The 23962-nt window shown below is 56.4% G+C and overlaps 1 protein-coding gene across 1 annotated transcript in view; it reads left to right on the top strand.

Moving 5' to 3' along the window:
• SPIRE2 (spire type actin nucleation factor 2) overlaps nt 1-23962 on the top strand; it is a 36667-nt gene that overhangs the window by 2957 nt on the left and 9748 nt on the right. Inside the window, exons 2-4 of the mRNA XM_075939815.2 lie at nt 16744-16781; nt 19662-20021; nt 23622-23705. Coding sequence (XP_075795930.2) covers nt 16744-16781; nt 19662-20021; nt 23622-23705 — 482 coding nt within the window. The remainder of the gene's footprint in view (nt 1-16743; nt 16782-19661; nt 20022-23621; nt 23706-23962) is intronic.

The following is a 23962-nucleotide window of genomic DNA, read 5'->3' on the forward strand; positions in this document are numbered from 1 at the left end:
TGCTGTGCTGCGTGGAGAAGTTTCTCCATGCTGGCAGAGAAGCCTCCATTTTTCACATGTGTTCGCCATGGCCAGCGATGTCTTGCAGGTTCCTTGGCAGCCTCCCTCTTGACACGGCGTCGGCCATGCGGGGTGCTTCCATGCAGCAGTGGCATGCTGGGAGTGCTTGCTGGCCGGTTCGCTATGGGAGTCTTTCCCGGCCACACTTCCCTAATTCTCCCCACAAGGGCCACTCTGGTGTTGAGAAAGGGAAAGTTGCCCCCTTGTGTGCTGACTACAAAAGGCCAGTGTGTGGCCAGGAGCGCCGGTTCCAGACGGAGCCCTGTTAGGGGTTCTGCCCTCGTTTCCTAGCAGAGCGTTTGTTTAGGAGGGAGTCTCTTGGTCCTGGTAGGATCTGGCCTTTAGGCGTCCTGAGACTAGCGGAAGCAGTTTTGCCCTTCTTGCGTGCCTGATTGGGAACGAGACACACAGGCCCTATGGCCCCCCATGGTGCCTTGTCCTCTTGGTGAGAAGGGAGAGGGGGGTCCAGGCAGTCCCCCACTCTGGCACTCCAAGTGCAGAAGGTGGGGGGCCCGCAAGAGACTTTCAAGTACCTTGCCATGAAAGGCTGGTGTGAAAACTCCCCAAGGCCTCAAGGGAAAAGGAGCGCAGGAGAGCTGGCAGTTTCACAAAGAGACAATATTGTAGCAAACCATCCTGCCACAAAAGAAAGACGAGAAGACTAGAGAGAGGCCAGTCGGTCTGCATCAGGAGCTCCTGAGCCACCTAAAAATCCAAAAAGAGTAGTCCTGTAGCATCTTAGGGTGTGTCTAAACTACATGGCTCCGTTGATGGAGCCATGTAGATTAGGCTGATCGGCAAAGGGAAATGAAGCCGTGATTTAAATAATTGCAGCTTTGTTTAAATTTAAATGGCTGCCGCGCTGAGCCGACAAACAGCTGAACAGCTGTTTGTCGGCTCAGCGTGCTAGTCTGGACGCTCCCGCGCCGACCTGAAAGCCCTTTATCGACCTCCCCGTTATGCCTTGTAGGATAAGGTTTACCGGGGAGGTCGATAAAGGGCTTTCATGTCGACAGGGAAGCGTCCAGACTAGCGCGCTGAGTGGACAAACAGCTGATCAGCTGTTTGTCGGCTCAGCGCGGCAGCCATTTAAATTTAAATGAAGCCGCGATTATTTAAATCACGGCTTCATTTCCCTTTGCCGAACAAACAAATCTACATGGCTCCATCGACAGAGCCATGTAGTTTAGACGTACCCTTAGAGACCAACAAATATACACATACACACGCATACACATACATATACATATACAGTATCCTGAGCTGTCATGGGCAAAAATCCACTTCCTCAGATGAGCAGAGAGGAGAGAAAAGGGGAGACCCTCACAATTTATAACAGAAAAAGAAGAAAGGAAAGGGGGAAGGGAAGTACCTGTCAATTGTAGTGTCGGTGCTAATGAGGCTAATTGAGTGGGTGGGAAGTGTCCCCTACTTTGCTTTTGATGTCAACGGGATGTTAGATATAAGGAAAGCAGGTTTTACACCCCATTGACATCAAAAGCTAAGTAGGGGACACTTCCCGCCCACTTAATTAGCCTCATTAGCACCCACACTACAATTGACAAGTACTCCCCCACTCCCTTCTTTTCTTCTTTTTCTGATATAAATTATGAGGGTCTCCCCTTATCTCTCTTCTCTGCTCATCTGAAGAAGTGGGTTTTGCCCATGAAAGCTCGGGATACTATCTCTATCTCTATCATTTTGTTCAAAAGCTTCAGAGGGGTAGCCAAGTAATCTGTAACAGGATACCATCGACATGTTTTGTTAGTCTTTAAGATGCTACTAGACTGTTTGTTGTTTGTTAGTCTCTAAGGGTGCATCTGCACAGCAGGGTTTAACTTGAAACAAGCTACACAAATGGAGCTATGTCAATTGCATAGCTTATTTTGAAATTGGGAGCGTCTACACAGCGCTTATTTCAAAATCGAGCCCTCTTCCTCTGACTTTCCTTACTCCTCGTACAATGAGGGTTACAGGAGTCGGAGTAAGAAGACCTCCCGCTTGACAATATTTCGACATTTTTTTGAAATAACTACCTGCTGTGTATTTGCGGGCTAAGTTATTTCAAAATAACACACGGTATTTTGCAATAATGTTGCTGTGTAGACGTACCCTAAGGTGCCACAGGGAAGGTCGTTGTTTTTTAAAGTTACAGACAAACACGGCCGCCCCTCTGAGACTAAAAATCCAAAAGGAATCCCACAGAAAGTGGAAACATGAATCCGTTGCTAAGGAGGAGCACAGAGGAATAACAACATATAAGGACAAAACCAGAAAGGCTAAGGGAGAAAATGAGCTACACTTAGCTAGGGACATAAAAGGTAACCAGAAAAGGTTCTATAAATAGGAGCAAGAGAAAGGCGAAGGAAAGTGCAAGCCCTGTTGAATCACCTGGAGGGAGAGCTAATAACTGATGACAGTGAGAAGGCGGGTGTTTCCCACCTATTATATATATTTTAGTCTTCACTAAAGAGGTAAATTGTGATCAGACACTTACCACAATTAAGGAATGTAATTCCTATCTTTAGACAGGGAAACAAAGAGAACTTGGGGATTTACAGACTGATCTACCTAACTTCAGTGCTTGAAAAGATACTGGAACAAATGATTAAACGGTCTGTTTGTAAGCACCCATCGAGGATAACAGCCAGAGTGGATTTGTCAAGAATAAATCGTGGCAAACCGAGTGATTTTCTTTCTCTGACAGAATTGCTGGCCACGTGGCTGGGGGAAGCTATAGCCCAGTGTTGCTCAATTTTATTTGGCCACAGAACCCTTTTAAACTCGAAAGAATGTTGCGGAACCCCTAATAACAGTCTTATATATGGAGCTGAAAAAGTAGCCCGCAAATAAGGAAGGATGATAACAAACAAACGCCAAACAAGGTCATGAGATCCATAGTTAGTGTAATTGTACATATTTAAAAACAAAAATCACATTTCATGTTGTGATGGTGAGTTGGGGGTTCCCCCATCCTGCACCCCCGTAGCAGCCAGAACAGTCTCCACCAGCCAGTAAAATAGAGAGGGGTTTCTTGATTTTCCAGAATACAGCACAGCACAGGGCTACTGGGGACAGGGCCAGGATGGCTCAGGCCAATAGGGTTAGGGTCCATCACCCCTATCCCCCATCTTAGCCTCTTCTCTCCATGCTTCCCAGCCAGCAACTGCCTCCCCCCAACGCCCTGCCCCCCACCCAGGTGTTGGTCTACACCTTCCTCCCTTTGTCTCTCTCCCTGGGAGGCTGAGCCGAGGTGTCTGGGTTAATACACATTGTGTGAGTGGATGGGAATCACAGCACAGTGCAGGGGGACACAGAGCAGACAGCCCCCCCACTACGCCACACATGTACAAAAAATAAAGCTCAAAAACTAATATGCATTATATTGGCAGTTTTCAGTGCGGGAGTGGGTTTTCTTCTTTTCATGGCAAATCCTTTTTAAATTTGGTTTAATGTTGGAAAGTTGGACTTGCATATCTGGCGAGTCTTGATTGTAATGGTCGAGTTTTTATATAATTAATAATCCGTACTGCTTTGTCCAACACATTTTAAGAGGGAGAAATATTCTTAACCACCAGGCGATCACACCACTGACTGAAGTGACATCGTCGTCCCTGCTGTCTGGTTAAGCTGGCATTACACAGGGACACTATCGTGGCAAACACAAATGAAAATTCTTTTCAATAAAATTCATAAATGCTTAAATATGAATGATTATTTTTAAATCATAAAATGTTGTTGTAATGGAATTTTCTTGCGGAACCCTTATTTTCACTTAGGGGCACCCCACGGACCACCCGTTGGGAAACACTGCTGTAGGCCATACCTCTTTATTTTGTAAGATTTACGACAATCCTACGTGACATTCTCATACAAAAGTAGGGGAATGATGTCTAAATGCAATTACTTACATGGCGAGCGCACAGCTGTTTGAAAGACTGTCCCTGAAGGGTTATAAATGGTTGACTATCAAACTGGGAACGGGGACATATCTAATGGGATCCTGCAGGGTTTGCTACTGTTCAGTGTTTTCACTGATCACTCCGATACCGGAGTGGAACTACGCTTATAAATTTTGCGGCTGCCACCATGCTGGGAGGAATTGCTACACTTTGGAGGGTGGGATTAGAATTCAGAAGGACCTTGACAAATCGGAGAATTGGTTTGAAACCAGCAAGATGAAATTCAGGAAGGAAGTGCAAAGTGCCACATGTAGGAAGGCAAACCCAAGTGAATAACTACAAACGGGAATAGCTGGCCAGGTGAGAGTACGGCTGAGAAGGATCTGGGGGTCAGAGGAGCAACAACTGAAAATGAGTCAGCAACGTGGCCCGGTTCCAAAAAAGCTAGTCTAGTTGTGCAGTGTATTAACAGGAGTGTTGTGTGTAAGATACAGGAGGCAGTTGTCCTGCTGCATTTCACCCTGGTGAAGTGTCCTGGGGCGCAACTCACCACTGCGGCGCCTCCTGCTGGTCACTCCAGGAATTAGCTCAGTCCTCAGCAGGGCGCCTCCTACTGGCGGATGTCTCACTCATCATCCCTCTGATACCTTCTGGGGGCATCAGCAGTCCTCAGCCTCACTTTGTCACTGTGGCCAACGGTGGCCCTAAAGCCTCGCCCCTCTGCCTCAGTGGCAAGCCACAGTCTGGCCACGCCACTGTCCTTGGTGGCAAAGTGTAGTGTAAGGAGGAGGGGGACCCAGGCCCACCCACTACTCTGAGTTCCAGCCCAGGGACCCTCTGTCAGCAGCCTTGTCCTGCCCCCTTCTCCTCCCCTTCACTTCCCCTTGTTCCTCTGTGACCACTGCAGCTCCCTGGCCCTTGTGAGGAGCCTCTGGCTCTAGCTCCTCTGAGCCTGCCCAAAAGTGCTTCTCAGGGAACCAGTCCTGCACTCTCCTGGTCAGGACCCAAACTGTTCTCTCTCTGCTGAACAGCTCCTTATATACAGCACTGGCCCAGCAAGCTGCCCTCTGATTGGCTTCTTTAAAAGCCACTCCCTGATTGGCCAGGGTTTTGTGCAGGCCCCCTCCAGTGTGCTTTAACCCCTTCGGGCTAGTGTGGGCAGCCACTCTACTACATGAGGCCTCGGGTGGAGTACCGTGTCCAGTGTTGGACACCACGCCTTGACAAAGATGTGGGTAAATTGGAGAGAGTCCAGAGGAGAGCAACAAAAATGAGAAAAGGTTTAGAAAACTGATCCGTGAGGAAAAGGTAAAATACTGGGCATGTTTAGTCTTGAGAAAAGAAGTCCGAGGGGGTCCTGTAAGAATCATAGAAATGGAAAGAGCTTCAAGAGGACATCAAGTCCAGCCCCCTGCCCTCACGGCGGGACCAAGCACCGTCTAGAGTCCTGACAGGTGTCTGTCTAAGCTGCTCTTCAATGTCTCCAGTGATGGAGATTCCACAACCCCTCTAGGCAATTTATTCCCTGACAGGAAGTTTTTCCTAATGTCCAACCTAAACCTCCCTTGCTGCAGTTTAAGCCCATTGCTTCTTGTCCTATCCTCAGAGGCCAAGCAGAACAATTTTTCTTCTTCCTCCTTGTAACACCCTTTTGGGTACTTGAAAGCTGTTACCATGTCCCCTCTCAGTCTTCTCTAAACTAAACAAGCCCAATTCTTTCATCCTCCCCTCCTAGCTCATGTTCTCTAGACCTTTCATCATTCTTGTTGCTCTTCTCTGGACCCTCTCCAATTTCTCCACATCTTTACTGAAATGCGGTGCCCAGAACTGGACACGATACTCCAGCTAAGGCCTGATCAGCGCAGAGTAGAGCAGAAGAATGACTCTTGTGTCTTGCTCATGAACGCCTGGGAATACATCCCAGAATCATGTTTGCTTTTCTTGCAGACAGCGTCACACTGCTGACTCTAGGGATGCTAGCGTGTACCCCTGGGCTCATTGGTTAATCCTAACGGTGACATACACCCCTCCCTTGCTGCGACTGTATCAGTGGCAGCAAGGGGGGGCCAGGCGGGAGCCAGTGCCTGTGGGAAGCCGGCTTTTAAACCAGCTCTTGGTGCAAGCCAGCTCCCACGGAGCCACCTCCCCTGCTACCTCTCACAGTGGCAGCAGGGACAAAGGGGGCAGGCAGGAGCTGGTACATGCTGGGAGCCAGCTTTCAAGCCCATTCCCTATTCATACCTGGTCCTGTGGAGCTGGCTGTGCCCCACACTGCTGCCTCTGCATCAGAGGCAGCAGTGGGCGGGGGGAGGGACAGGTGTAAGTGGTGCTCACAGGGATCTGGCTTAAAAGCTGGCTCCTGCCATCACTGGCTCCCTTCTGCCTCCCACATGTAACCGATAAAAATTCAGCGGTTACACGTTTCCAAAAATAAGCATTTGTTAACATCGCTAGTTGACTCTCATTGACCTTGTGATCCACTATGACCCTTCCATCCCTTTCTGCAGATCTCCTCCTGGGCAGTCATTTACCTCGGACCATTTCTCCTGCCTGTCCAAATCATTCTGAATTACGACCCTGTCCTCCAAAGTACTTGCAACCCCTCCCAGCCTGGAATCATCCCCAAGCTTTAGCTGTGTACTCTCCATGCCATTATCGAAATCACTGATGAAGATATTGAACAGAACTGGTCCCAGACCTGATCCTTGCAGCACCCCTCTTGCTATGCTTTTCCAACCTGACTGATCTATTGATCACTACTCCCTGGGAATGGTTATCCAACTAGCAGAGCCGGGCGATAGCCTAGAGTGCCTGATTGTAAGGGGCACCCCATGGTGCTGCCGGGCTGGGCAGGGGCGGGTCCACGCATGAGCCAAGTGCCTGGGGCCCAGATCACAAGAATGGCTCGAGCCGGCTCTGCCAACTAGTAATGTACCCACCTTATAGTAACTCCATTTAGGTTGTATTCTCTAGTTTGTTAATGAAGCTGTCATGCAGGACCGGATCAAATACCGTAGTACATTCTAGATCTGTGGTCCATGGACCCCGGTGGTCCGCAATGGTGGTCCGTGAAATTTTAATAGATTAAGAAAGGGTCTGAATGCTCAAAAAGGTTGGGAACCCCTGTTCTAGATATAGCACCTCTACCACTTCCCCCTTATCCACAAGGCTTGTTATCCGGTGCTATTAGGTTGTTTTGAAACGATTTGTTGTTTACAAATCCATGCGGACTGTTACCTGTCACCTTATTATCTTCTAGCTGTTTGTAGATGGATTCCTTAATTGTTTGCTCCACTATCTTCCCTGGCACAGAAGTTAAACTGACTGGTCTGTAGTTTCTTGGGGTGTCCTTATTACTCTTTATATAGATGGGCCCTAGATTTGCCTTTTTCCAGTCTTCTGGAATCTCTCCTGTCTTCCATGATTTTCAGAGATAATAGCTAATGGCTCAGATACCTCCTCAGTCACCTCCTTGAGGAATCTAGGACTCTTTCATCAGGCCCTGGTGAGTTGAAGACAGCTAACTTGGCTAAATAATTTTGAACTTGTTCTTTTCATGTAGTCAGGGCCAGCCCGAGCCATTCTTGGGCGCGCGGCACCTGATTGACGTGTACAGGGCCCCACGTCTCTAGGCGCACGGCGCATGCACGGCCCCACCCACAGGCGGCAACCTATGGGGGCACCTGATGCGGCGCCCCTTACCACTTCAATCAGGCGCCCCCCATAGGTTGGCGCCCTAGGCAGCTGCCCGGCTACCCCCCCCTTAATCCGGCCCTGCGTGTAGTTGAAAACTATTTGCAGTCTTCAACAATAGGAAGAGCTGCTATAAAGAGGAAGGTCAGTTCTCCCCATCTAATGAAGATAGGTCAAGAAATGTTGGGCTTAATCTGCAGCAAGGAAGATTTACGGTTAGATATTAGGAAAATCTTTCTCCGCCCAGGACAGTTAAGTTCTGGAATAGGTTCCCTAGGGAGGCGGTGGGAATGCTCACCACTGGAGGTTTTTAGGAACAGGTTAAACAAGCACCTGTCTGTGTGTCCTTGGTCCTGCCTCGGTGTGTGGGGCTGGACTTGGTGACTCTCAAGGTCCCGTCCAGCTCTGCAGTTCTGCGCTGGTGTGATCCCTGGCTGTGCTGCTTAGGCAGGAGCTTTATGGAGCTGCTTTGCATTTTCTCTGCGCGGCAGCGGGCTCTGCTGAGACGCTGCTGTCCTGACCCCTGCGTGTATTGATTGCCTGGCAGGGTAGCTGCAGTGGTCACGCCATCCGAGGTCTTGCCTGGCCCCGCGGCTCGGGGGAGCTGTCCTAGCACAGAGCTTACAAAGCCATGTTTGAGCACAAGGGTTCCTCTTCTCGGTGGAGCTCGGCACCCGAGAGCAAACCCAGCTGCCTGCTTCACGCGCTGGTGCACGATTCTCCGGGACGGACTGGCATGTCCAGTGCAGGGCTCACGAGAGACCCCGCAATGACAATCCGATGAGCACAGGCCACGGCTCCTGAGATCTGGGTAATGCAACTGGTAGGGGTGCAGTGCAGCGTGTGGAATGTCCCTTCAGGAGCACGGCGCTAAGACACCCCTCCACGCCGCGTGGTTCAGCCCACGCCAGGGGCTCTCGCAAACAGTGTTGAGTAAAACAATGTGTGAAGGGGCGAAGTGCCTAAAGGGAAGGACTTTCTTGTTGGCATTGGGGGCCTATTACCCCTCCTGGGGGCTGGCATTGGGGGCCTATTACCCCTCCTGGGGGCTGGCATTGGGGGCCTATTACCCCTCCTGGGGGCTGGCATTGGGGGCCCATTATCCCTTCTCAGGGCTGGCATTGGGGGCCCATTACCCCTCCTGGGGGCTGGCATTGGGGGCCTATTACCCCTCCTGGGGGCTGGCATTGGGGGCCCATTACCCCTCCTGGGGGCTGGCATTGGGGGCCCATTACCCCTCCCGGGGGCTGGCATTGGGGGCCCGTTACCCCTCCCGGGGGCTGGCATTGGGGGCCCGTTACCCCTCCCGGGGGCTGGCATTGGGGGCCTATTACCCCTCCCGGGGGCTGGCACTCGGGGCCCATTACCCCTCCTGGGGGCTGGCACTGGGGGCCCATTACCCCTCCTCAGGGCTGGCACAGTGACCCTCCAGGGGCCCAGCGTGCACTCAGATTGCCAAGGGTCACTCTGAGCCAGGGCACAGATCTCTGAGCCACAGCGGGTGAAATGCGCAGCCCCCTCGCTGCCTGCACGGGGCTCTTACCACTGCCCGGCTTGCGGGGGTTGCCAGAGCTGTTTGGCTGCCAGTCACGTGTGAGCTATTGACTAACTAAATGGTGCGTTAATGGCCCCAGCTCCCTTGTGAGCACAAATCCAGGAAGTGGCTTTGGAGCTGTGGTGATCACGGAGGGTATGTCTATACTACAAAGTTAGTTCGAACTAACTTTCCTAGGCGCTACACTAGCGCTCCGTTAGTTCGAACTTAATTCGAACTAGCGGAGCGCTTAGTTCGAACCAGGTAAACCTCATTTTACGAGGACTAACGCCTAGTTCGAACTAGCTAGTTCGAACTAAGGGCTGTGTAGCCCTTTAGTTCGAACTAGTGGGAGGCTAGCCCTCCCCAGGTTTCTCTGGTGGCCACTCTGGCCAACACCAGGGAAACTCTATGACCCCCTCCCGGCCCCGGACCCCTTAAAGGGGCACAGGCTGGCTATGGTGCCCGTGCCAGGTGCAAGCCTGCCAGCACCCAGCTAGCAGACCCTGCACCTGGCACGGCACAGAGCCACCCACCCGATGCCCCCCAGCCCACCCCCTCTTGCCGGGACCAGGTTGGCGGCTCCCGGGAGCTTGCCCTGGACCGCAAGAGGCAGGCACCTTCCTGGGCTAGTGCGGACATCGTGGACCTCGTCCACGATCTCCGCACTAGGCACAGGAAAGTGGCCGTCTAGGGCAGGAGAGCTGCCAGCCTGGCCACCCAGGAGCAGATGTGCATGAAAATCAAGGGGGTCCACTGAGACCCCCGACCCTGAGCCCTGAGCTTACAATGGCCGTCCTGGGTCAGACCAAAGGTCCATCTAGCCCAGTAGCCTGTCTGCCGACAGCGGCCAACCCTAGGGACCCTGGAGGGGATGGACCGAAGACAGTGACCAAGCCATTTGTCTCGTGCCATCCCTCTCCAGCCTTCCACAAACTTTGGGCAGGGACACCACTCCTACCCCCTGGCTAAGACCACTCCATGGACCCAACCTCCATGACTTGATCTCACTTCCCTTTAAACTCTGTTCTAGTTGTAGCCTTCACAGCCTCCTGCAGCAAGGAGTTCCGCAGGTTAACTATTTGCTTTGTCAAGAACAACAACTTTCTCTTACTAGTTTCAAGCCTGCTACCCATTCCTTTCCTTTGGTGTCCTCTAGTCCTTCTTTATGGGAACTCAGGAAGAACTTTTATGAATGCACCCTCTCCACCCAACCCCTGCTTTTAGAGACCTCTATCCTGTCCCCCCTACGTCTCCTCTTTTCTAAGCTGAACAGTCCCAGTCTCTGTAGCCTCTCTTCATCTGGGACCTGTTCCCAACCCCTGATCGTGTTAGTTGCCCTTCCTTCTCCCAGCCTTTCTCTTCCCCTCTCCCACCTCCTTTTCCCAGTCTCCCCCAGTTTTTTTCAATAAAGACAGAGTCAATGTTGGAAGAAACGTTATCTTTATTTTGTACATCAATAAGAAGGGGGGCTAGGGAGGGGTAAGTGGAAGGAGGTGAGGGAGGAATGGGGTACGAGCCCCCGATGGGGAGGACTGGGCTGGCTCTGCGGGCTTCTGGGGGTGGAAGCTCTCCTGCAGCCCCCCAATTGCCCCCTCTCCCCAGATGGCAGCCTGCGGCAAGTGCAGCCGGGCTGATGTCCGAGTGGTGTGATGTGCCCAGTGTGGGTACTCCGGGCACTCCAAGCCAGAACTTCTTTGCAAGCGGGGCACCCCTTAGAACTGTGTGTCCGGGGTGGGGGTCGGGACCCTTTAAGCGCAGCCCTCGGCTAGCCTGAGACAGCATCTCCATGCTCTAAGTCCTCCTCTTATGCCCTGCCGGCACTGCTTCCGGCCATCCTTAAGCCCTGTTCAGAGTCCACTCAATGTGGACTTGCTAGTTCGAATTAGCAAAACGCTAATTCGAACTAGTTTTTAGTTCTAGACGCGTTAGTTCGAATTAGCTTAGTTCGAATTAACTAATTCCAACTAAGTTAGTTTGAACTAGCGCTGTAGTGTAGACGTACCCGGAAAGTGAAGCTGGAAAGGGCCTATTAGGTCACATTATCCGTTATCCTCCCCCCTGCCCCCGCCCCAGGGCCAGCGCAGGATTGTCCCTGCAGTGTTTTCATTAGTGCCTTAGCCAGGCTAATTTTAAATGACCCACTTTCCCTGGGAAGAGGATCCCACGTGCTAGTAACCCTCACAATTAAACTGTGTCCCTGGCATTGGCCTGACTTGCCCTCTAATGGGTCCCCCCTTCCTCCTGGTTGTACCCTGGGGTGCATCAGTAACTCCGCTCTCTCTGTGATGCTTCCATGCCGGGCGGCCCCGTTTCTCCTCCTTGCAGTCTCCACGTAGCCCTGCCAGGCGCATCCTCCTTCAGTCTCAACCCCGCCAGCCCCTTGGCCCCAGGATAAACCCAGGACATTGGTACTTCAACCCGGTCCCCAAAAGCAGCCCTGCCGGATCATCCCCTTGTACTGATGACTCGCTGGGGAGGGGAGGGGATGACTGCCCTGGAGCCTGGTGATTCAAAGGGGGCCGGCGCTCCTGCCCATACTACTGTGGCAGCAATGGTGACTGGAGTCCAGGACCTTTTAAATCGCCTCTGGAGCCCTGTGCAGCACTACAGAGCCCCAGGCAGCATGCTCTGGACAGCAGTGAGGAGGCAGGGGTGTGGTCCATGAAAGCCCCGCCCCTTCTGCCCATGACCACGCCCCCTTTTCCAAGGCCCTCCCCTTCTGCCCACTGCCCTGCCCTTTCTGCCTGAGGCCCCACCCCGTTCTGTCGGCTCACCAGGTGCCTTGTCCAAGATTACTCCACAGGTCAGGAGTAAAACCCAGGGCCCGTGACTCCTGGTTCGGTGCCTTGCCCATTGGCCCGCTGAGGAAGGTACCCAGAGTTCTCGCCTCTGCTTTCCCTGCTGGGCCGTGGCACCTCGGCACCTCGACACGTGCAAGCCCTATGGGAACGGGCATTGTAGCATAAACCAGCCCGGCCGGCCTGCGCCCCAGGCACCCGTCCTGCTCCAAGGTGTCAGCTGCAGCTGCCCGGACTGAATCTCCCTGTATTTTCCGCTCTCTCCGTCTCGCGGGTTATATCTCCGCGCTTCCTGCTGTCTGCGCCGCTCCCCAGCTTAGAATCGTTCGACTGTTCACTAAACGTGCTGTTTACGTGACAGGCCGATCCCTGCTGCATCCAGCGTCTGCCCCTGAGCCCTGCAGCCCGAGTACTCCCTACTGTAAGGACCTGCAGGACTAGAACCTGGCACTGGGGGGGGTGCCTGGTTATGACACTTCTGCAGGCACCATAAGCTCACACTGGGCGTCTGCTCGGGGACTTGTGGAGCTAGACCGGGCAGGAAGTACCACCCAGCAAGGCCTGAGTGGCAGCCCCTCCCAGCTCACTGATTGGCCTGTGTCAGTCTATAAATGAGGAAGTCATCCCAGGGCTGCCCACAGGATTCAGGGAGCCTGGGGCAAAGCAATTTCGGGGGCCCCTTTCTGGCACTCCCTGTCTCAGACCTCTGACTCCAGACATTCTCGTGGGGGCCCCTGCGGGGACCGGGGCCTGGGGCAAATTGCCCCACTTCCCCCCTCTCCCCTCTGGGTGGCCCTGAGTCATCCCAGAGAGCTGTCTGAGTAGTGACGTTTGTTTCTACTCCAGCCTTTGCCAAGCTGGGAGCCCCAGACTCTGGCTCCTGACCCTGGTTCAAGCTTGTCTCTGCTGCTTGCCTCCTCCAGCGCGGGGCCTGCTTCTGAACCCTAGAACTGGAAGGGCCTCGAGGGACCATCAAGTCCAATCCCCTGTCCTCATGGCAGGACCAAGCACTTGCTAGAGCCTAGACCATCCCTGCCAGGTGTCTGTCCAACCTGCTCGTCAATCTCCAGTGATGGAGATTCCACAACCTCCCCAGCCAACTTATCCCAGTGTTTCACCACCCTGACAGGTAGGAAGTTTTTCCTAATGTCCAACCTAAACCTCCCTTGCTGCAGTTTAAGCCCATTGCTGCTTGTCCTATCCTCAAAGTTAAGGAGAATGATTTTTTCCCTCCTTGTTGTAAGAACCTTCAAGAACAGCGCTGTAGCCTGGTTCACGCTGGCACTTTACAGCGCTGTAACTTGCTGCACTTGCGGGGTGTGTGTGTGTCTTTTCACACCGGAGCCAGAAAGTGACAGTGCTGTAAAGTGCCTGTGTAGATTTAGCCCACGACTTAATCCTGATGAGCCAGTGTTGGAGAAAGTTTATAGCAATTTAACACTTTCCTTCTGCACCAGCGGAAGCGTGGGCTTGGAAGGGTTAGATTTCCCTTGGTAAATGTCAGTAAGCATTGTGTTAACTGTACACACTCCCCATAGATAAAACTAGTTTCCATCTGCAATCACCAAGAGTTACAGCTAGGCAAAGTAAGAAAAATGCTGCTTGAGAGCTAAATAGAGCTTGAATTTTGACATTTTGTGTTCTTGTGAGTATACAGTTTAATTTTGAGATACACTAAATAATTGTCTACCCTCCTCATAACTGCTTGCAACTGTGAACATGTACATTGATAAAATAAATCCGATCATTGTATTGTATCCATTGTGTCACTGCCAGAATGTTGGAGGGAGAGCTCACCCATTCCTATGCAATACTTTGGGTGTAGTTTTGGGGGGATGGGAGGGGATTGCTTATTGCTTGTACAGTACCTATATTGTGGTAGGGCCTACAGCCTCCTATCTCATAGTATCAGGCCCTGTATGAACACAGATCATAGACCTTTCTCTCGGGCTGACCTTTATTCCACTGGTGCAGCGGGGCAGGTGCATGGAATGGAAAGTTCACTATCTGTAACAAAGGTGAACGTGAGTCAACAGCATGGGCTACAACCATGCACTTTCAAATCAACAGGCAGGACGACTTATCCCCAAGGGTCTGAAGGAAGCTCACTGTGAATCACTGGTGTTAATTTGTAAATTAGCTGGGCAGATTCCTAGGGACTGCAGCACTACTACCATAATGCCAAGATTTGAAAAGTGCATAAGGGTTAGTCGGATGTTGAGCCAAAGCAAAAATAAGGGAACCATTAATTCAGGACTCTATCATCACAGAATCAGAAGCTAAATACACAATTCCAGAAAGCATGGATGGTAGATCATGTCAGACACATCTTTTGTCTTCTTTTTTTTTTTTTTTTTGGATAAGTTTATGGATCTGGTTGATAAATGCAGTTGTGTTTGTACAATGCACTTAGATGTCCTTAAGGCATTGGACTTAGCACATGGCACCTTGATTGAAAAAGCTTGCACTGTATGGAATTGATAGGGCATGCACTAGATGAATTAAAAACTGGCTCACTGACAGACCTCAAAATGAGATTGACTTAATGAGATTTCAATGAGCGAGGCCAGTATTCAACGGGGTTCTGAGTTCACCTCTATTTACAATATCTATCGGGGATCTAGATGAGGACACAAAGTCTCTTCTGGCAAAGCTTGCAGGTGACACAGAGATTAGTGTCCCAGGTAGGCTTGCCAGATGCTTTCAACAAAAATCCTGAATATGGCAAACTTGATTGAGCAAAAAAAAAAAAAAAAGGTCACTGCGCCTTTAAATGGTCCCATGCGTCTCACTCCCCCTCCACATGCCACAGAGGACAACTATCCCCACCCGGCTTCTGTCTGAGGGAAACAGGAAATACCTGGGTTTTTTACCGAATGTGGGAGCCAAATACCGAAAAGTCCAGGCGAAAACCAGACACCTGGCTACCCTAGTCCCGGGTAAATGGCCACCATCCCACAAAACACACTCGAATGCAGCCAGCGCAAGGTAAAGAATCCAGGAAGCCAGAATGCAGGTTGTAGCTGCAGGGTCGGTCTCGGGAAGTGGTGGCTCAGGGAAGGATTTCGGGAATCACCTTGACGTGTGCTCTCGTTGCACAAGGCCAACGTGACCCTGGCACGTATGACAAGGGGCTGTCCGGGAGGAGAACGGGCGCCCTTGTGCAAGTGCACACCCCATTGGTAGGGCCCCTCGGAGCCTGTGTCGAGTTCTGGGGCCTCACTTCCGGAGGGGCATGGGAACGGCCCAGGTCTGGCGAATGGGCCCTGCGAGCGGTGGCTTGTGGAGCTCAGTCCAGTCCCGTGGGGCGGAGCAGGTTGAAAGGTGAGGTCGTCTCTGCGCCCTGAGACGTGGGGAAGAGAGTGCGTTGGGGGCGGGCGTCTCTCCTGCCTTGAACAAGGATCGGTGGCCAGACGCTGAGGTGAGACAGGTTTGAGCGGCGGGGGCAGTGACACATTAGAGCAGCGTCCAGGGGACGGGCTGTCTCACCGCCACTTGGCGCCTTGGTGATGTTCGCTGGCTTTCCAGAGGACATGCTGTGATCCAGCTAGCGGAGTGCCCCAAGGTTCGGTTCTAGGACCGGTTTTGTTCAAATCTTTATGAATGACCTGGATGAGGGGATGGATTGCACCCTCAGCAAGTTTGCAGATGACACTAAGCTAGGGGGAGAGGTAGATACGCTGGAGGGCAGAGATGGGGTCCAGAGTGACCTGGACAGATTAGAGGATTAGGCCACAAGAAAGCTGATGAGGTTGAACAAGGACAAGTGCAGAGTCCTGCACTTGGGACGGAAGAATCCCAAGCAGTGTTACAGGCTGGGGACCAACCAGCTAAGTAGTAGTTCTGTAGAAAAGGACCTGGGGATTACAGTGGATGAGAAGCTGGATATGAGTCAACAGTGTGCCCTTGTAGCCAAGAAGGCTAATGGCATATTAGGTTGCATTAAGAGGAGCATTGCCAGCAGATCCAGAGAAGTGACTATTCCCCTTTATTCGGCTGTGGTGAGGCCTCCTCTGGAGTATTGTGTCCAGTTCTGGGCCCCCCACTACAAAAAGGATGTGGACGCATTGGAGAGGGTCCAGCGGAGGGCAACCAAAATGATTAAGAGCCTGGAGCACATGACCTACGAGGAGAGGCTGAGGGAGTTGGGTCTGTTTAGTCTGCAGAAGCGAAGAGTGAGGGGGGATTTGAGAGCAGCCTTCAACTTCCTGAAGGGAGGTTCCAAAGAGGATGGAGAGAGGCTGTTCTCAGTAGTGACAGGTGGCAGAACAAGGAGCAATGGTCTCAAGTTGTGGTGGGAGAGGTCCAGGTTGGATATTAGGAAAAACTCTTTCCCTAGGAGGGTGGGGAAGCACTGGAATGGGTTACCTAGGGAAGTAGTGGAGTCTCCATCCCTAGAGGTGTTTAAGTCTCGGCTTGACAAAGCCCTGGCCGGGTTGATTTAGTTGGGATTGGTCCTGCCTAGAGCAGGGGGCTGGACTTGATAACCTTCTGAGGTCTCTTCCAGTTCTATGATTCTATAATCCAGCTGCTGCGGGAAACTTGGCTGCCTGCAGATACAGGAACTCCGCCCACACGGCCAAAGCGGTCCCTCCCGGCCTTACAGCCATGGCATCGATGTGTCCATATCGGTCAGGTGGATGCATTGCCCGCATGCTAAGCGCAGCGCTCCCGGAGTCAGACTGATCAGCCAGACTGGCGGCGTGTGCAGCTGACGCAGGAGCATTAACCGTGTCTCTCTCTCCCTTCGCAGAGCCTGCCCTGATCCTGTCCCCCTCCATGGAAGCGCAGGTACGTTGCCGGCGTGATGGGTCAGAAAACAATGCAAGCAAAGAAATCTCGTGCAGCGCGTGTGGACATGTGCAGATGCACACGCATGTATAGGCCGGACACACGTGTGCACCCGGTTTCTTTTAAAAGCCAAATCTAGTTGGAAGGCAGAGGTAGCACAGAGGGTGGGGCTGGGGATGCTCAGGGCCCTTTCTAGACCAGCCACAGCTGGCAGTGTCCTGCCTTGGCCCCGGCATGGTAGGGGTTCAGGGGGAGGGAGCAGCGCTCCCTGTGATTACTGTACACAGGAAAACGCCATTTGGGAAAGCACGTTGTGACCAGTGAGGGAACTCCTGTTTCTCCCCCCTCCCCCAGGTGTGGCTGGGTGCTCCGCTCGGGCCTGTCCCTCCCTCTTGGACCAGCCCTGGGCTACATCAGCCAGTGTACGGATGAGCTGCCTGAGCCTGGCACTTGTAGGAGTTCCCCGAGACCCATGGGGAACCTAGACTGACCGGCCAGGTGGCTTCTCTCACATCAGTCACAGCTTGAGAGAAAGGGGGTTAAACAGGGAACGGTCTGCGCATGTCCTACCGGGACGGCTACTGGAGGTGCCAGGAAAACCTAACCCCAGGGTGTCAGTCGGAACAGCCAGGCTGCCGTACTCCGATCTGCTCCGGGCTCTGTCACTGGGCATCTTGCTCTTCGCCACCTTCCCGAGTTTCCCGGGCGCTGGCCTGTCTTGAACTACGGTACCACTTCCTGCCTGGCTTCCCAGCTGGCGGCTGCTAGTGAAAACCAAGCAGATTCAGACAGAGAGCGCCCCGTGTGCAGGTCACACACAGTCCGTTGGCACAGAGCGAGTGGCCCCGGGCCTGTCACACCCAAGAACGGCCCAGCCTTCCTTCAAGGACGGAGCTAGGAATCCAGGTGGGCCACTGATGGATTCTCTCGCAGGACCATGTGCCCGGACTCTTACGGCATACAGGGGATGGTTCAAATCCCGCCCCTTCCTGCTGCTGCCGGGCCTGGCTGCCCTCAAGCCAGGGGATGGGGGTTTGGCTCCCGTTCCCAGCTCCATTCGGCCGTGTAGCTAGTGCGTGTGAACGGGCAGCAGCTCCACCCGCTGGCCCGGATCCAAGGCCCCGCTGCACGCGCACAGTGTTCTGCTTGGGCTGCCCTCGTTCGATCAGCCCGCTCGCGCTGCTCTGGAAATTGGACACGCCTTTCTGTGCCCTCTGCCACCCACGGCTTTGGTTTGTTACCAGCCCATCAGACTGGCTGACCTCATGACGCCCGCCCGTCGGGAAGGCACATGTGCGTGGGAAATGAGCGAATTGTTTAGGGACGTGTCACCGTGCTCACCCTCGCCCACAGGCCTGCCTTATCGATGCAGGAAGAGCTCCCTAACCAGGCGTGAGCAACTGCTCGGCCTGCAGAGCTTCCCCTTTCTAGGGGCGGTGTCGGGGGGCAGCCACCCAGCGTTCCCTATAAGCTGAATGTTTGGGCGGCCACCTAGACTCCTAGGGCAGCGATGCTCCGGCTCCGACTCCGGCTCTAGCTCCTACTTTAACGAGTCTCCTGCGGCTCTTTGCAGCACCGGGTATCAAAACACCAGGTGACTGAATTATCCGCCCGTCGGGAGGCGCCAGCTCCGGTATTAGCCAGTTGCGGCTGACACAATAATACGAGCACAGTCATTTTGCTGTGAGAACATTAGCTCTCCGGACCGGCGCAGAAAATAGTAAAAGGCTTGGCAGGCCGGTGGCTGGTTAGGTCATGCTGCTCACCGCGGCCCTAGGGGGAATGGAGCCCCGGACTCTTTCTGCTGAGGTGCGTGGGCTCCGGACCAGGCCCTGATCTGGGTGTAGGCAGAGCGAAGCTAAGGCTGCAGTGGCCTTTTGTGGGCTGCCGTGTGCTGTGTGTGCCGGGGCCAGGAATGTCTCCTGGTCCAAAGTTCAGCCCCTTTCTGGCTCCTTTCCACCCTGCCTGCCGGAGCGGCTTTCTCTCCCCTCCCCCGCACTGGAGAGTGCTATCTGCCCCCCACCCCCCACCCCGCCCCCGCTGTGCCGCTCCCGGAGGGCCTGGGGAGCTAACAGGGCAGCGCCTGTGGGTCCCAGCAGGACTGTCCACAGAAGCGCGGCTGCTTCTTTCCCTCGGTCCCCTGGGCTGGCTCATGCTGCCCTCCCCTCCCGAGTCCTGGCTAATGGAGTCACCGTAAAAGCAAAGACGTGGGAGAGACCAGGGGCCTGGGGGAGGCAGCTGCAGCATGGCCCAATTGTAACCTCTCCCAGGGGGTGCTGGGAGGCTGGAGCGGGGTAAGGAGGATGTGTCCTCCGCCTGGCGTCTGCCTGCCAGCCCTGGGAATGCCAGGGGCCCTTGCCTCGCCCGCTTCCCGGCACGTGCAGGCTTCCCAGGCAACTGCCCGGCTGTGTGTAACACGGAGCCGGGGCGGAGGAGCCGGGCTCTCACGTCCACCCTCCAGCTGTGCCATCCCGGCGTGTTACTAACCAGGCCGGGGAGCCTCTCTGGGGTGGGACGGGGTCTCCCTAGGCATGGCCAGAAGGCCCAGAGTGACCCCCCAGCCCTCCCCTGGGCGGGAGCCAACGTTGGTAATACCTAGGGGGCCCTCTAGGGGGTGCTGCACCGGGCAAGAAATCCTCCAAATGCCCCAGCAGCCCGGGAAAGGCCCGGTTGGGGGAGCGAAGCATGATGGGACGCCTGGCCCATAGAGCTTTGTGATACCCCTCCCCTGCCTTGCCCCCATGTCTCCTTGGGGCCTTTCTCACGGGCCCTCGGCCAGGGTCCTGGCCCGGGAAGCAGCGTCCCCACGGCACGTCTCCCAGCCCCGCCCCCTCCTGAGGCCCCGCCTCCCCATGCGCTCTGCTCTTCCCGCTCCCGCAGATGGTGCAGTCGCTGGGCTTCGCCATCTACCGGGCGCTGGACTGGGGGCTGGACGAGAGCGAGGAGCGGGAGCTGAGTCCGCAGCTGGAGCAGCTGATCGACCTCATGACCAGCAGCGACTCGGACGAGGGCGGCTGCGGCCTGGCGGACGAGGGCTACGGGGGGCAGGACGAAGAGGAGGAGGTGGCGGGGGGGCTCCCCCGGGCCGTGCGCTCCTTCGGGCAGGCCATGAGGCTGTGCGCCGCTCGCCTGACGGCCCCCCGCGAGGCGCAGCTGCACTACCAGGCCGTGTGCAGGGCCCTCTTCGTGGAGACGCTGGAGCTGAAGGCTTTCCTCACCAAGATCCGGGACGCCAAGGAGGTGAGAGGCAGACTCCCCTGCCGGAACCTGGGGCACCCGTCCCCCCCACTGCCCCCACGAGCTTCAGTGGGGCCCATGGCGCGTGGCTAGGGGCCCACCCCCTGTGGCACTGCCATGGGGCTCGGCTGGGCGGCTTCTTCCCCCCTCACCTTGCCCTCTGACCGGCTGGTGCCTCACGCTAGCCCCGAGGGGCAGCATCGGGGGGGGGGGGCAGAGAGTCACCCATCACCAAATGCTGCTGGGCCCAATTGCCCGCTGCTGTGGCCGTGTTATGCCAGCGCCTGGCGTTGCCCCAGTGTGACGGCGGGGTGGCACGCAGCCCCCCGGCCCTGGTGTGTGCAGCACTGCACAGCTGGGTGCTGGGCATCTCCTCCCTCGGGAAATCCATAGGAATCGGCCCTTCTGCCGTGGGGGGACTGAGCCTGGCGTTTCCCTCTGGAGTGGCTGCTCCCTTCCCACAGTGGCTCTGGACTTCACTGTCAGCCTGTCCCCCAAGCCCCACCCTGCTCAGAGATCCTGCTACGGAGCTTACACGCCCCGGCCTCATGTCCTGCCTTTTCCAAGCCGCCTGTGGAGGGGGGGGGGCAGGAACAGGCTTCCACTGGCGATGCCAATCCTCGGCGGGCGCGGCTGGGTTGCCTCTCTCCCGGTGGGCAGGGCACTTGGCCCATTGTGACCCCCCCATGTGACTCCCTCTGAGGCAGGAGAGCAGGACATGCAAGGAGCCAGGGCAGGGCTGGTCCCTACAGACTCCCCCCCACCCCCGGGCTTTGTCCAGCCCAGCGTTAAGTGGCCCCTTTGGGAGGCGGCTGCCCAGGCTGGCACGTCTCCCCCCGGGATCTCCGGTTGCTTGTGTCACCCCGGGCTCCCAGCCCGCAGCCCCACGGCCACCCGAGCCGTCCTGAGCCCCTGTCCACAGGCCACGGCCCCCGCCACACAGCCAAGATCCCCGGCCATTGCCCTAACCGCCCGCCCGCCCTTGCCCCTGCCAGGCCTCTGCTCAGGGCGGGCCAGGTCCCGGGGGAAGGGGAGGCCGCCTGGCAGCTGCCTGGTGCCCTGGCGTGACTCCCAGGGCGGAGCCAGGCTCTGGCTGTGTAAAACGGGGCATGGCGGGAGCAATGGGGAGTTAAGCCCGGAGACGCGGCATCGCTAGGCAGGGAAGTGGCCATCGGCTTTCTGTGGGCTCCCTGCGTCCGGGGGGTGGGGGGCGGCCCTGGCACCCAGCTGCCCTTCAACAGCTGACTTCAGCTCCCGGGTCTCTTTTTAAAGGCCCATGTCCATCCGCGAGCCCAGGCAGCCTCCCCGCTGCAGCCCTCCGGCCCGAGGGCTGTGGGCCAGGGCCAGGGCGCCGGGAGTCCCCGGGACAGGCAGGCTGTGCCTGGGCGTCTCAAGTCTGCCATCTGGCGGCCAGAGACAGGCAGGGCCCCACCAAGCGCCGCTCGCCTGCTGCGACCTGTCCCCGCGCGTACTGCAGGGGTGGGCAATCGTTGTTGCCCGGGGGCCTAGATGATTGGTCTGGGGGTGGGGGAGCCCCTTTGCCCCCCTTCCCACTAGGCACCCATGCCCTGGAAGAGGCTTGGCACGCTCCCCCATCCTCGCAGGGCCAGGGCAGCTTCGCGCGCTTCCCTGAGCCCAGGCCCTGATTGACCTGGGGCGGGGGAGCCGCAGGGTCTCTGTGGGCCGGATCCACCCGCTTGGCGGGCCAAATTCGACCCACGGAGGCGTTGGCCCACCCCGGGCTTACTGCCATGGGCAGCTTGCGGGGCGGGGCTCGCTCCCGGGTCCCTGGGTGGAGGCTGCATGACAGTGGCACTGGGCGGGGCTGCGTGCACCAGCACACGCGGCTACTGCCCATTGCCAGACCCAGCGGGGCCCCAGCCGTGGGCGCGGGAGGAGGATCCCTAGTTGTGCGCAGGGTGGGCCGGGCAGGAGTCTGCATCTCCCAAAGGCACCACGCTGCAGAGCATCCGGCTATGATGACAACTTGCCACAGTGCCCAGAGGCCCCCGCCAGGGTGAGGGCCCCATTGTGCTGGGCGCTGTACGTACACACACACACACGCGTACACACGCACACGCAAACACACATGCACAGACACACATGCACACAGATGCACAGACACACAAACACGCACACAGAAGTGTGCGTGCACATGCACATACATGCACTCAGACACACATGCGCACACACGTACACACAGACACACGTACACACACGCGCGCAGACGCAAACACGCATAGACACACACAGACACGCACACACAAACACATGCGTGCGCTCACACGCACATACGCACACAGAGACACACACATGCATAAACAGACACGCACACACAGACACACACACACAGATGTACATACACACATGTACACACACACACACTCCACGTTGGGCCCTGCTCTGTGGAGCTCAGCCTCTCGCCACGCAGTGGGCCCGGGGGGCCGAATGGTAGTGGGCGGAGAGGAGGGGCCGTGTAGTCTGGCAGCAGCAGGACACTGGGCTGTGGGGCTGAGCTGTGGTCCGGGGGCAGCCCGGGGCTACAGCTGGTGCTGAGATGAGCCCGGAACACAAGGGCAATTTGCCGGCCACGATAGGGTCCCGGGGTGGGGGGGGTTGGCCAGGCTTTGATGTGCAGTGGGGTTATCGGCAATTGAGGGGGGCCGCTGGCGGGGTGGGGGAAGGGAGCAGCTGCCCTGGGGCCCGGTGATTTAAAAGGGTCCAGAGCTCCCACCTGCTACTGCAATGGCAGTTGGAGCCTGGGACCCTTTCAATAGCCGCTGGAGCCTGATGTGGGGTAGTCCAGGAGGTGCTGAGGGCTGCCCTTAGCTCCGCCCCTTCTGCCGAGGCCCCGCCCCTCCAGGAGCCGAACCCCGCCCCCATTACCCAGGGCCCAGCGTCCTGTGTTGCCAGCTCTGGCTATGGGGCCTTTAACAGCCGCACCGGCCAGGCAGGGCCTCAGTTTGCCAACTGTGTGGAAATCCCCGTCCACGCTCCTGGGGCACACGCTGCTGCTGCGGGAGAGGCAGGGGCTGTGCTGAGTCCCAGCCTCCGGGGTGTGTGAATCCAGCTCCCCTCTGCCCCCAGAGGGCTGCCCCGGGGCCCAGAGCAGGAACGGTCCAGGCTGGATTTAGCACGACCCTCGGCACAGAGCCCGGGGGCCCAGCGTGCTCCTGGCTACGAACCTCCCCGGACTCCCCACCACGGTGCCTGGACAGTCTTCCTGGCCCGCGCTCTACCCCGGCTGTGGTTAGCCCGGGGGCCATGGCTGGGGGCCGACCCGAGGGGTGGGCAGGCTCGCTGCTGCTGCTGCAGAGGAGCTCGGGGGGGCAGGGACCATGCCCTCTCTGACTGGTACCTGGCCAGGCCCGCTGAGTGCCCGGGAAGCGGCGGAAGCTGAGCCTTGTGGGGGTGTGGCTGGCACCCCTCAGCGCCTACTGGGGGTGTGCTAGCGGGCCCCGGGGACGAGGGCCTGGGATGTGTCCTCGCGCCCAGGGTCTCTCTTCCCGCGGGCGCTGTTCCGGAGGGCTCCCCGAGCAGCATGCTGGGCTGCCGAGGGGCCGGGAGCCGGCCCGGGAAGGTGACGTGTCTGTGCTGCTGCAGATGCTGAGGAAGCTGAAGGAGGAGGAGGCGGGGCCGGGGGAGAGGTCAGCAGACGAGCTGGACAGCCTGCGGAACACAGACTGGGTAAGCGGCGCCGGGCTGTCCCCTGCGGCGCTTTCGTCGGCAGCTCGCGCCTGGCAGGTGGTGACGGGCTGGTGGGAACCTCCTGTTCTGGGGGGCCCGGAGACGAGGCACAAGAACGGGGCCCTGCCCCTGCCTCACGGTGCCGCTCCGGAGTCTCCCGCGCCAGGGAGCAGGGATGCTGGGAAGGGAAGGCCGCCTCCGCAGAACCCCTGTCCCCCCAGCCGGGAAAGCCACGGCATTGCCTTGGACGGGGAGCA

Source organism: Pelodiscus sinensis, chromosome 12 (assembly GCF_052426305.1).
Source record: "Pelodiscus sinensis isolate ZL-2025 chromosome 12, ASM5242630v1, whole genome shotgun sequence".
NCBI classification, from domain to species: Eukaryota; Metazoa; Chordata; order Testudines; family Trionychidae; genus Pelodiscus; species Pelodiscus sinensis.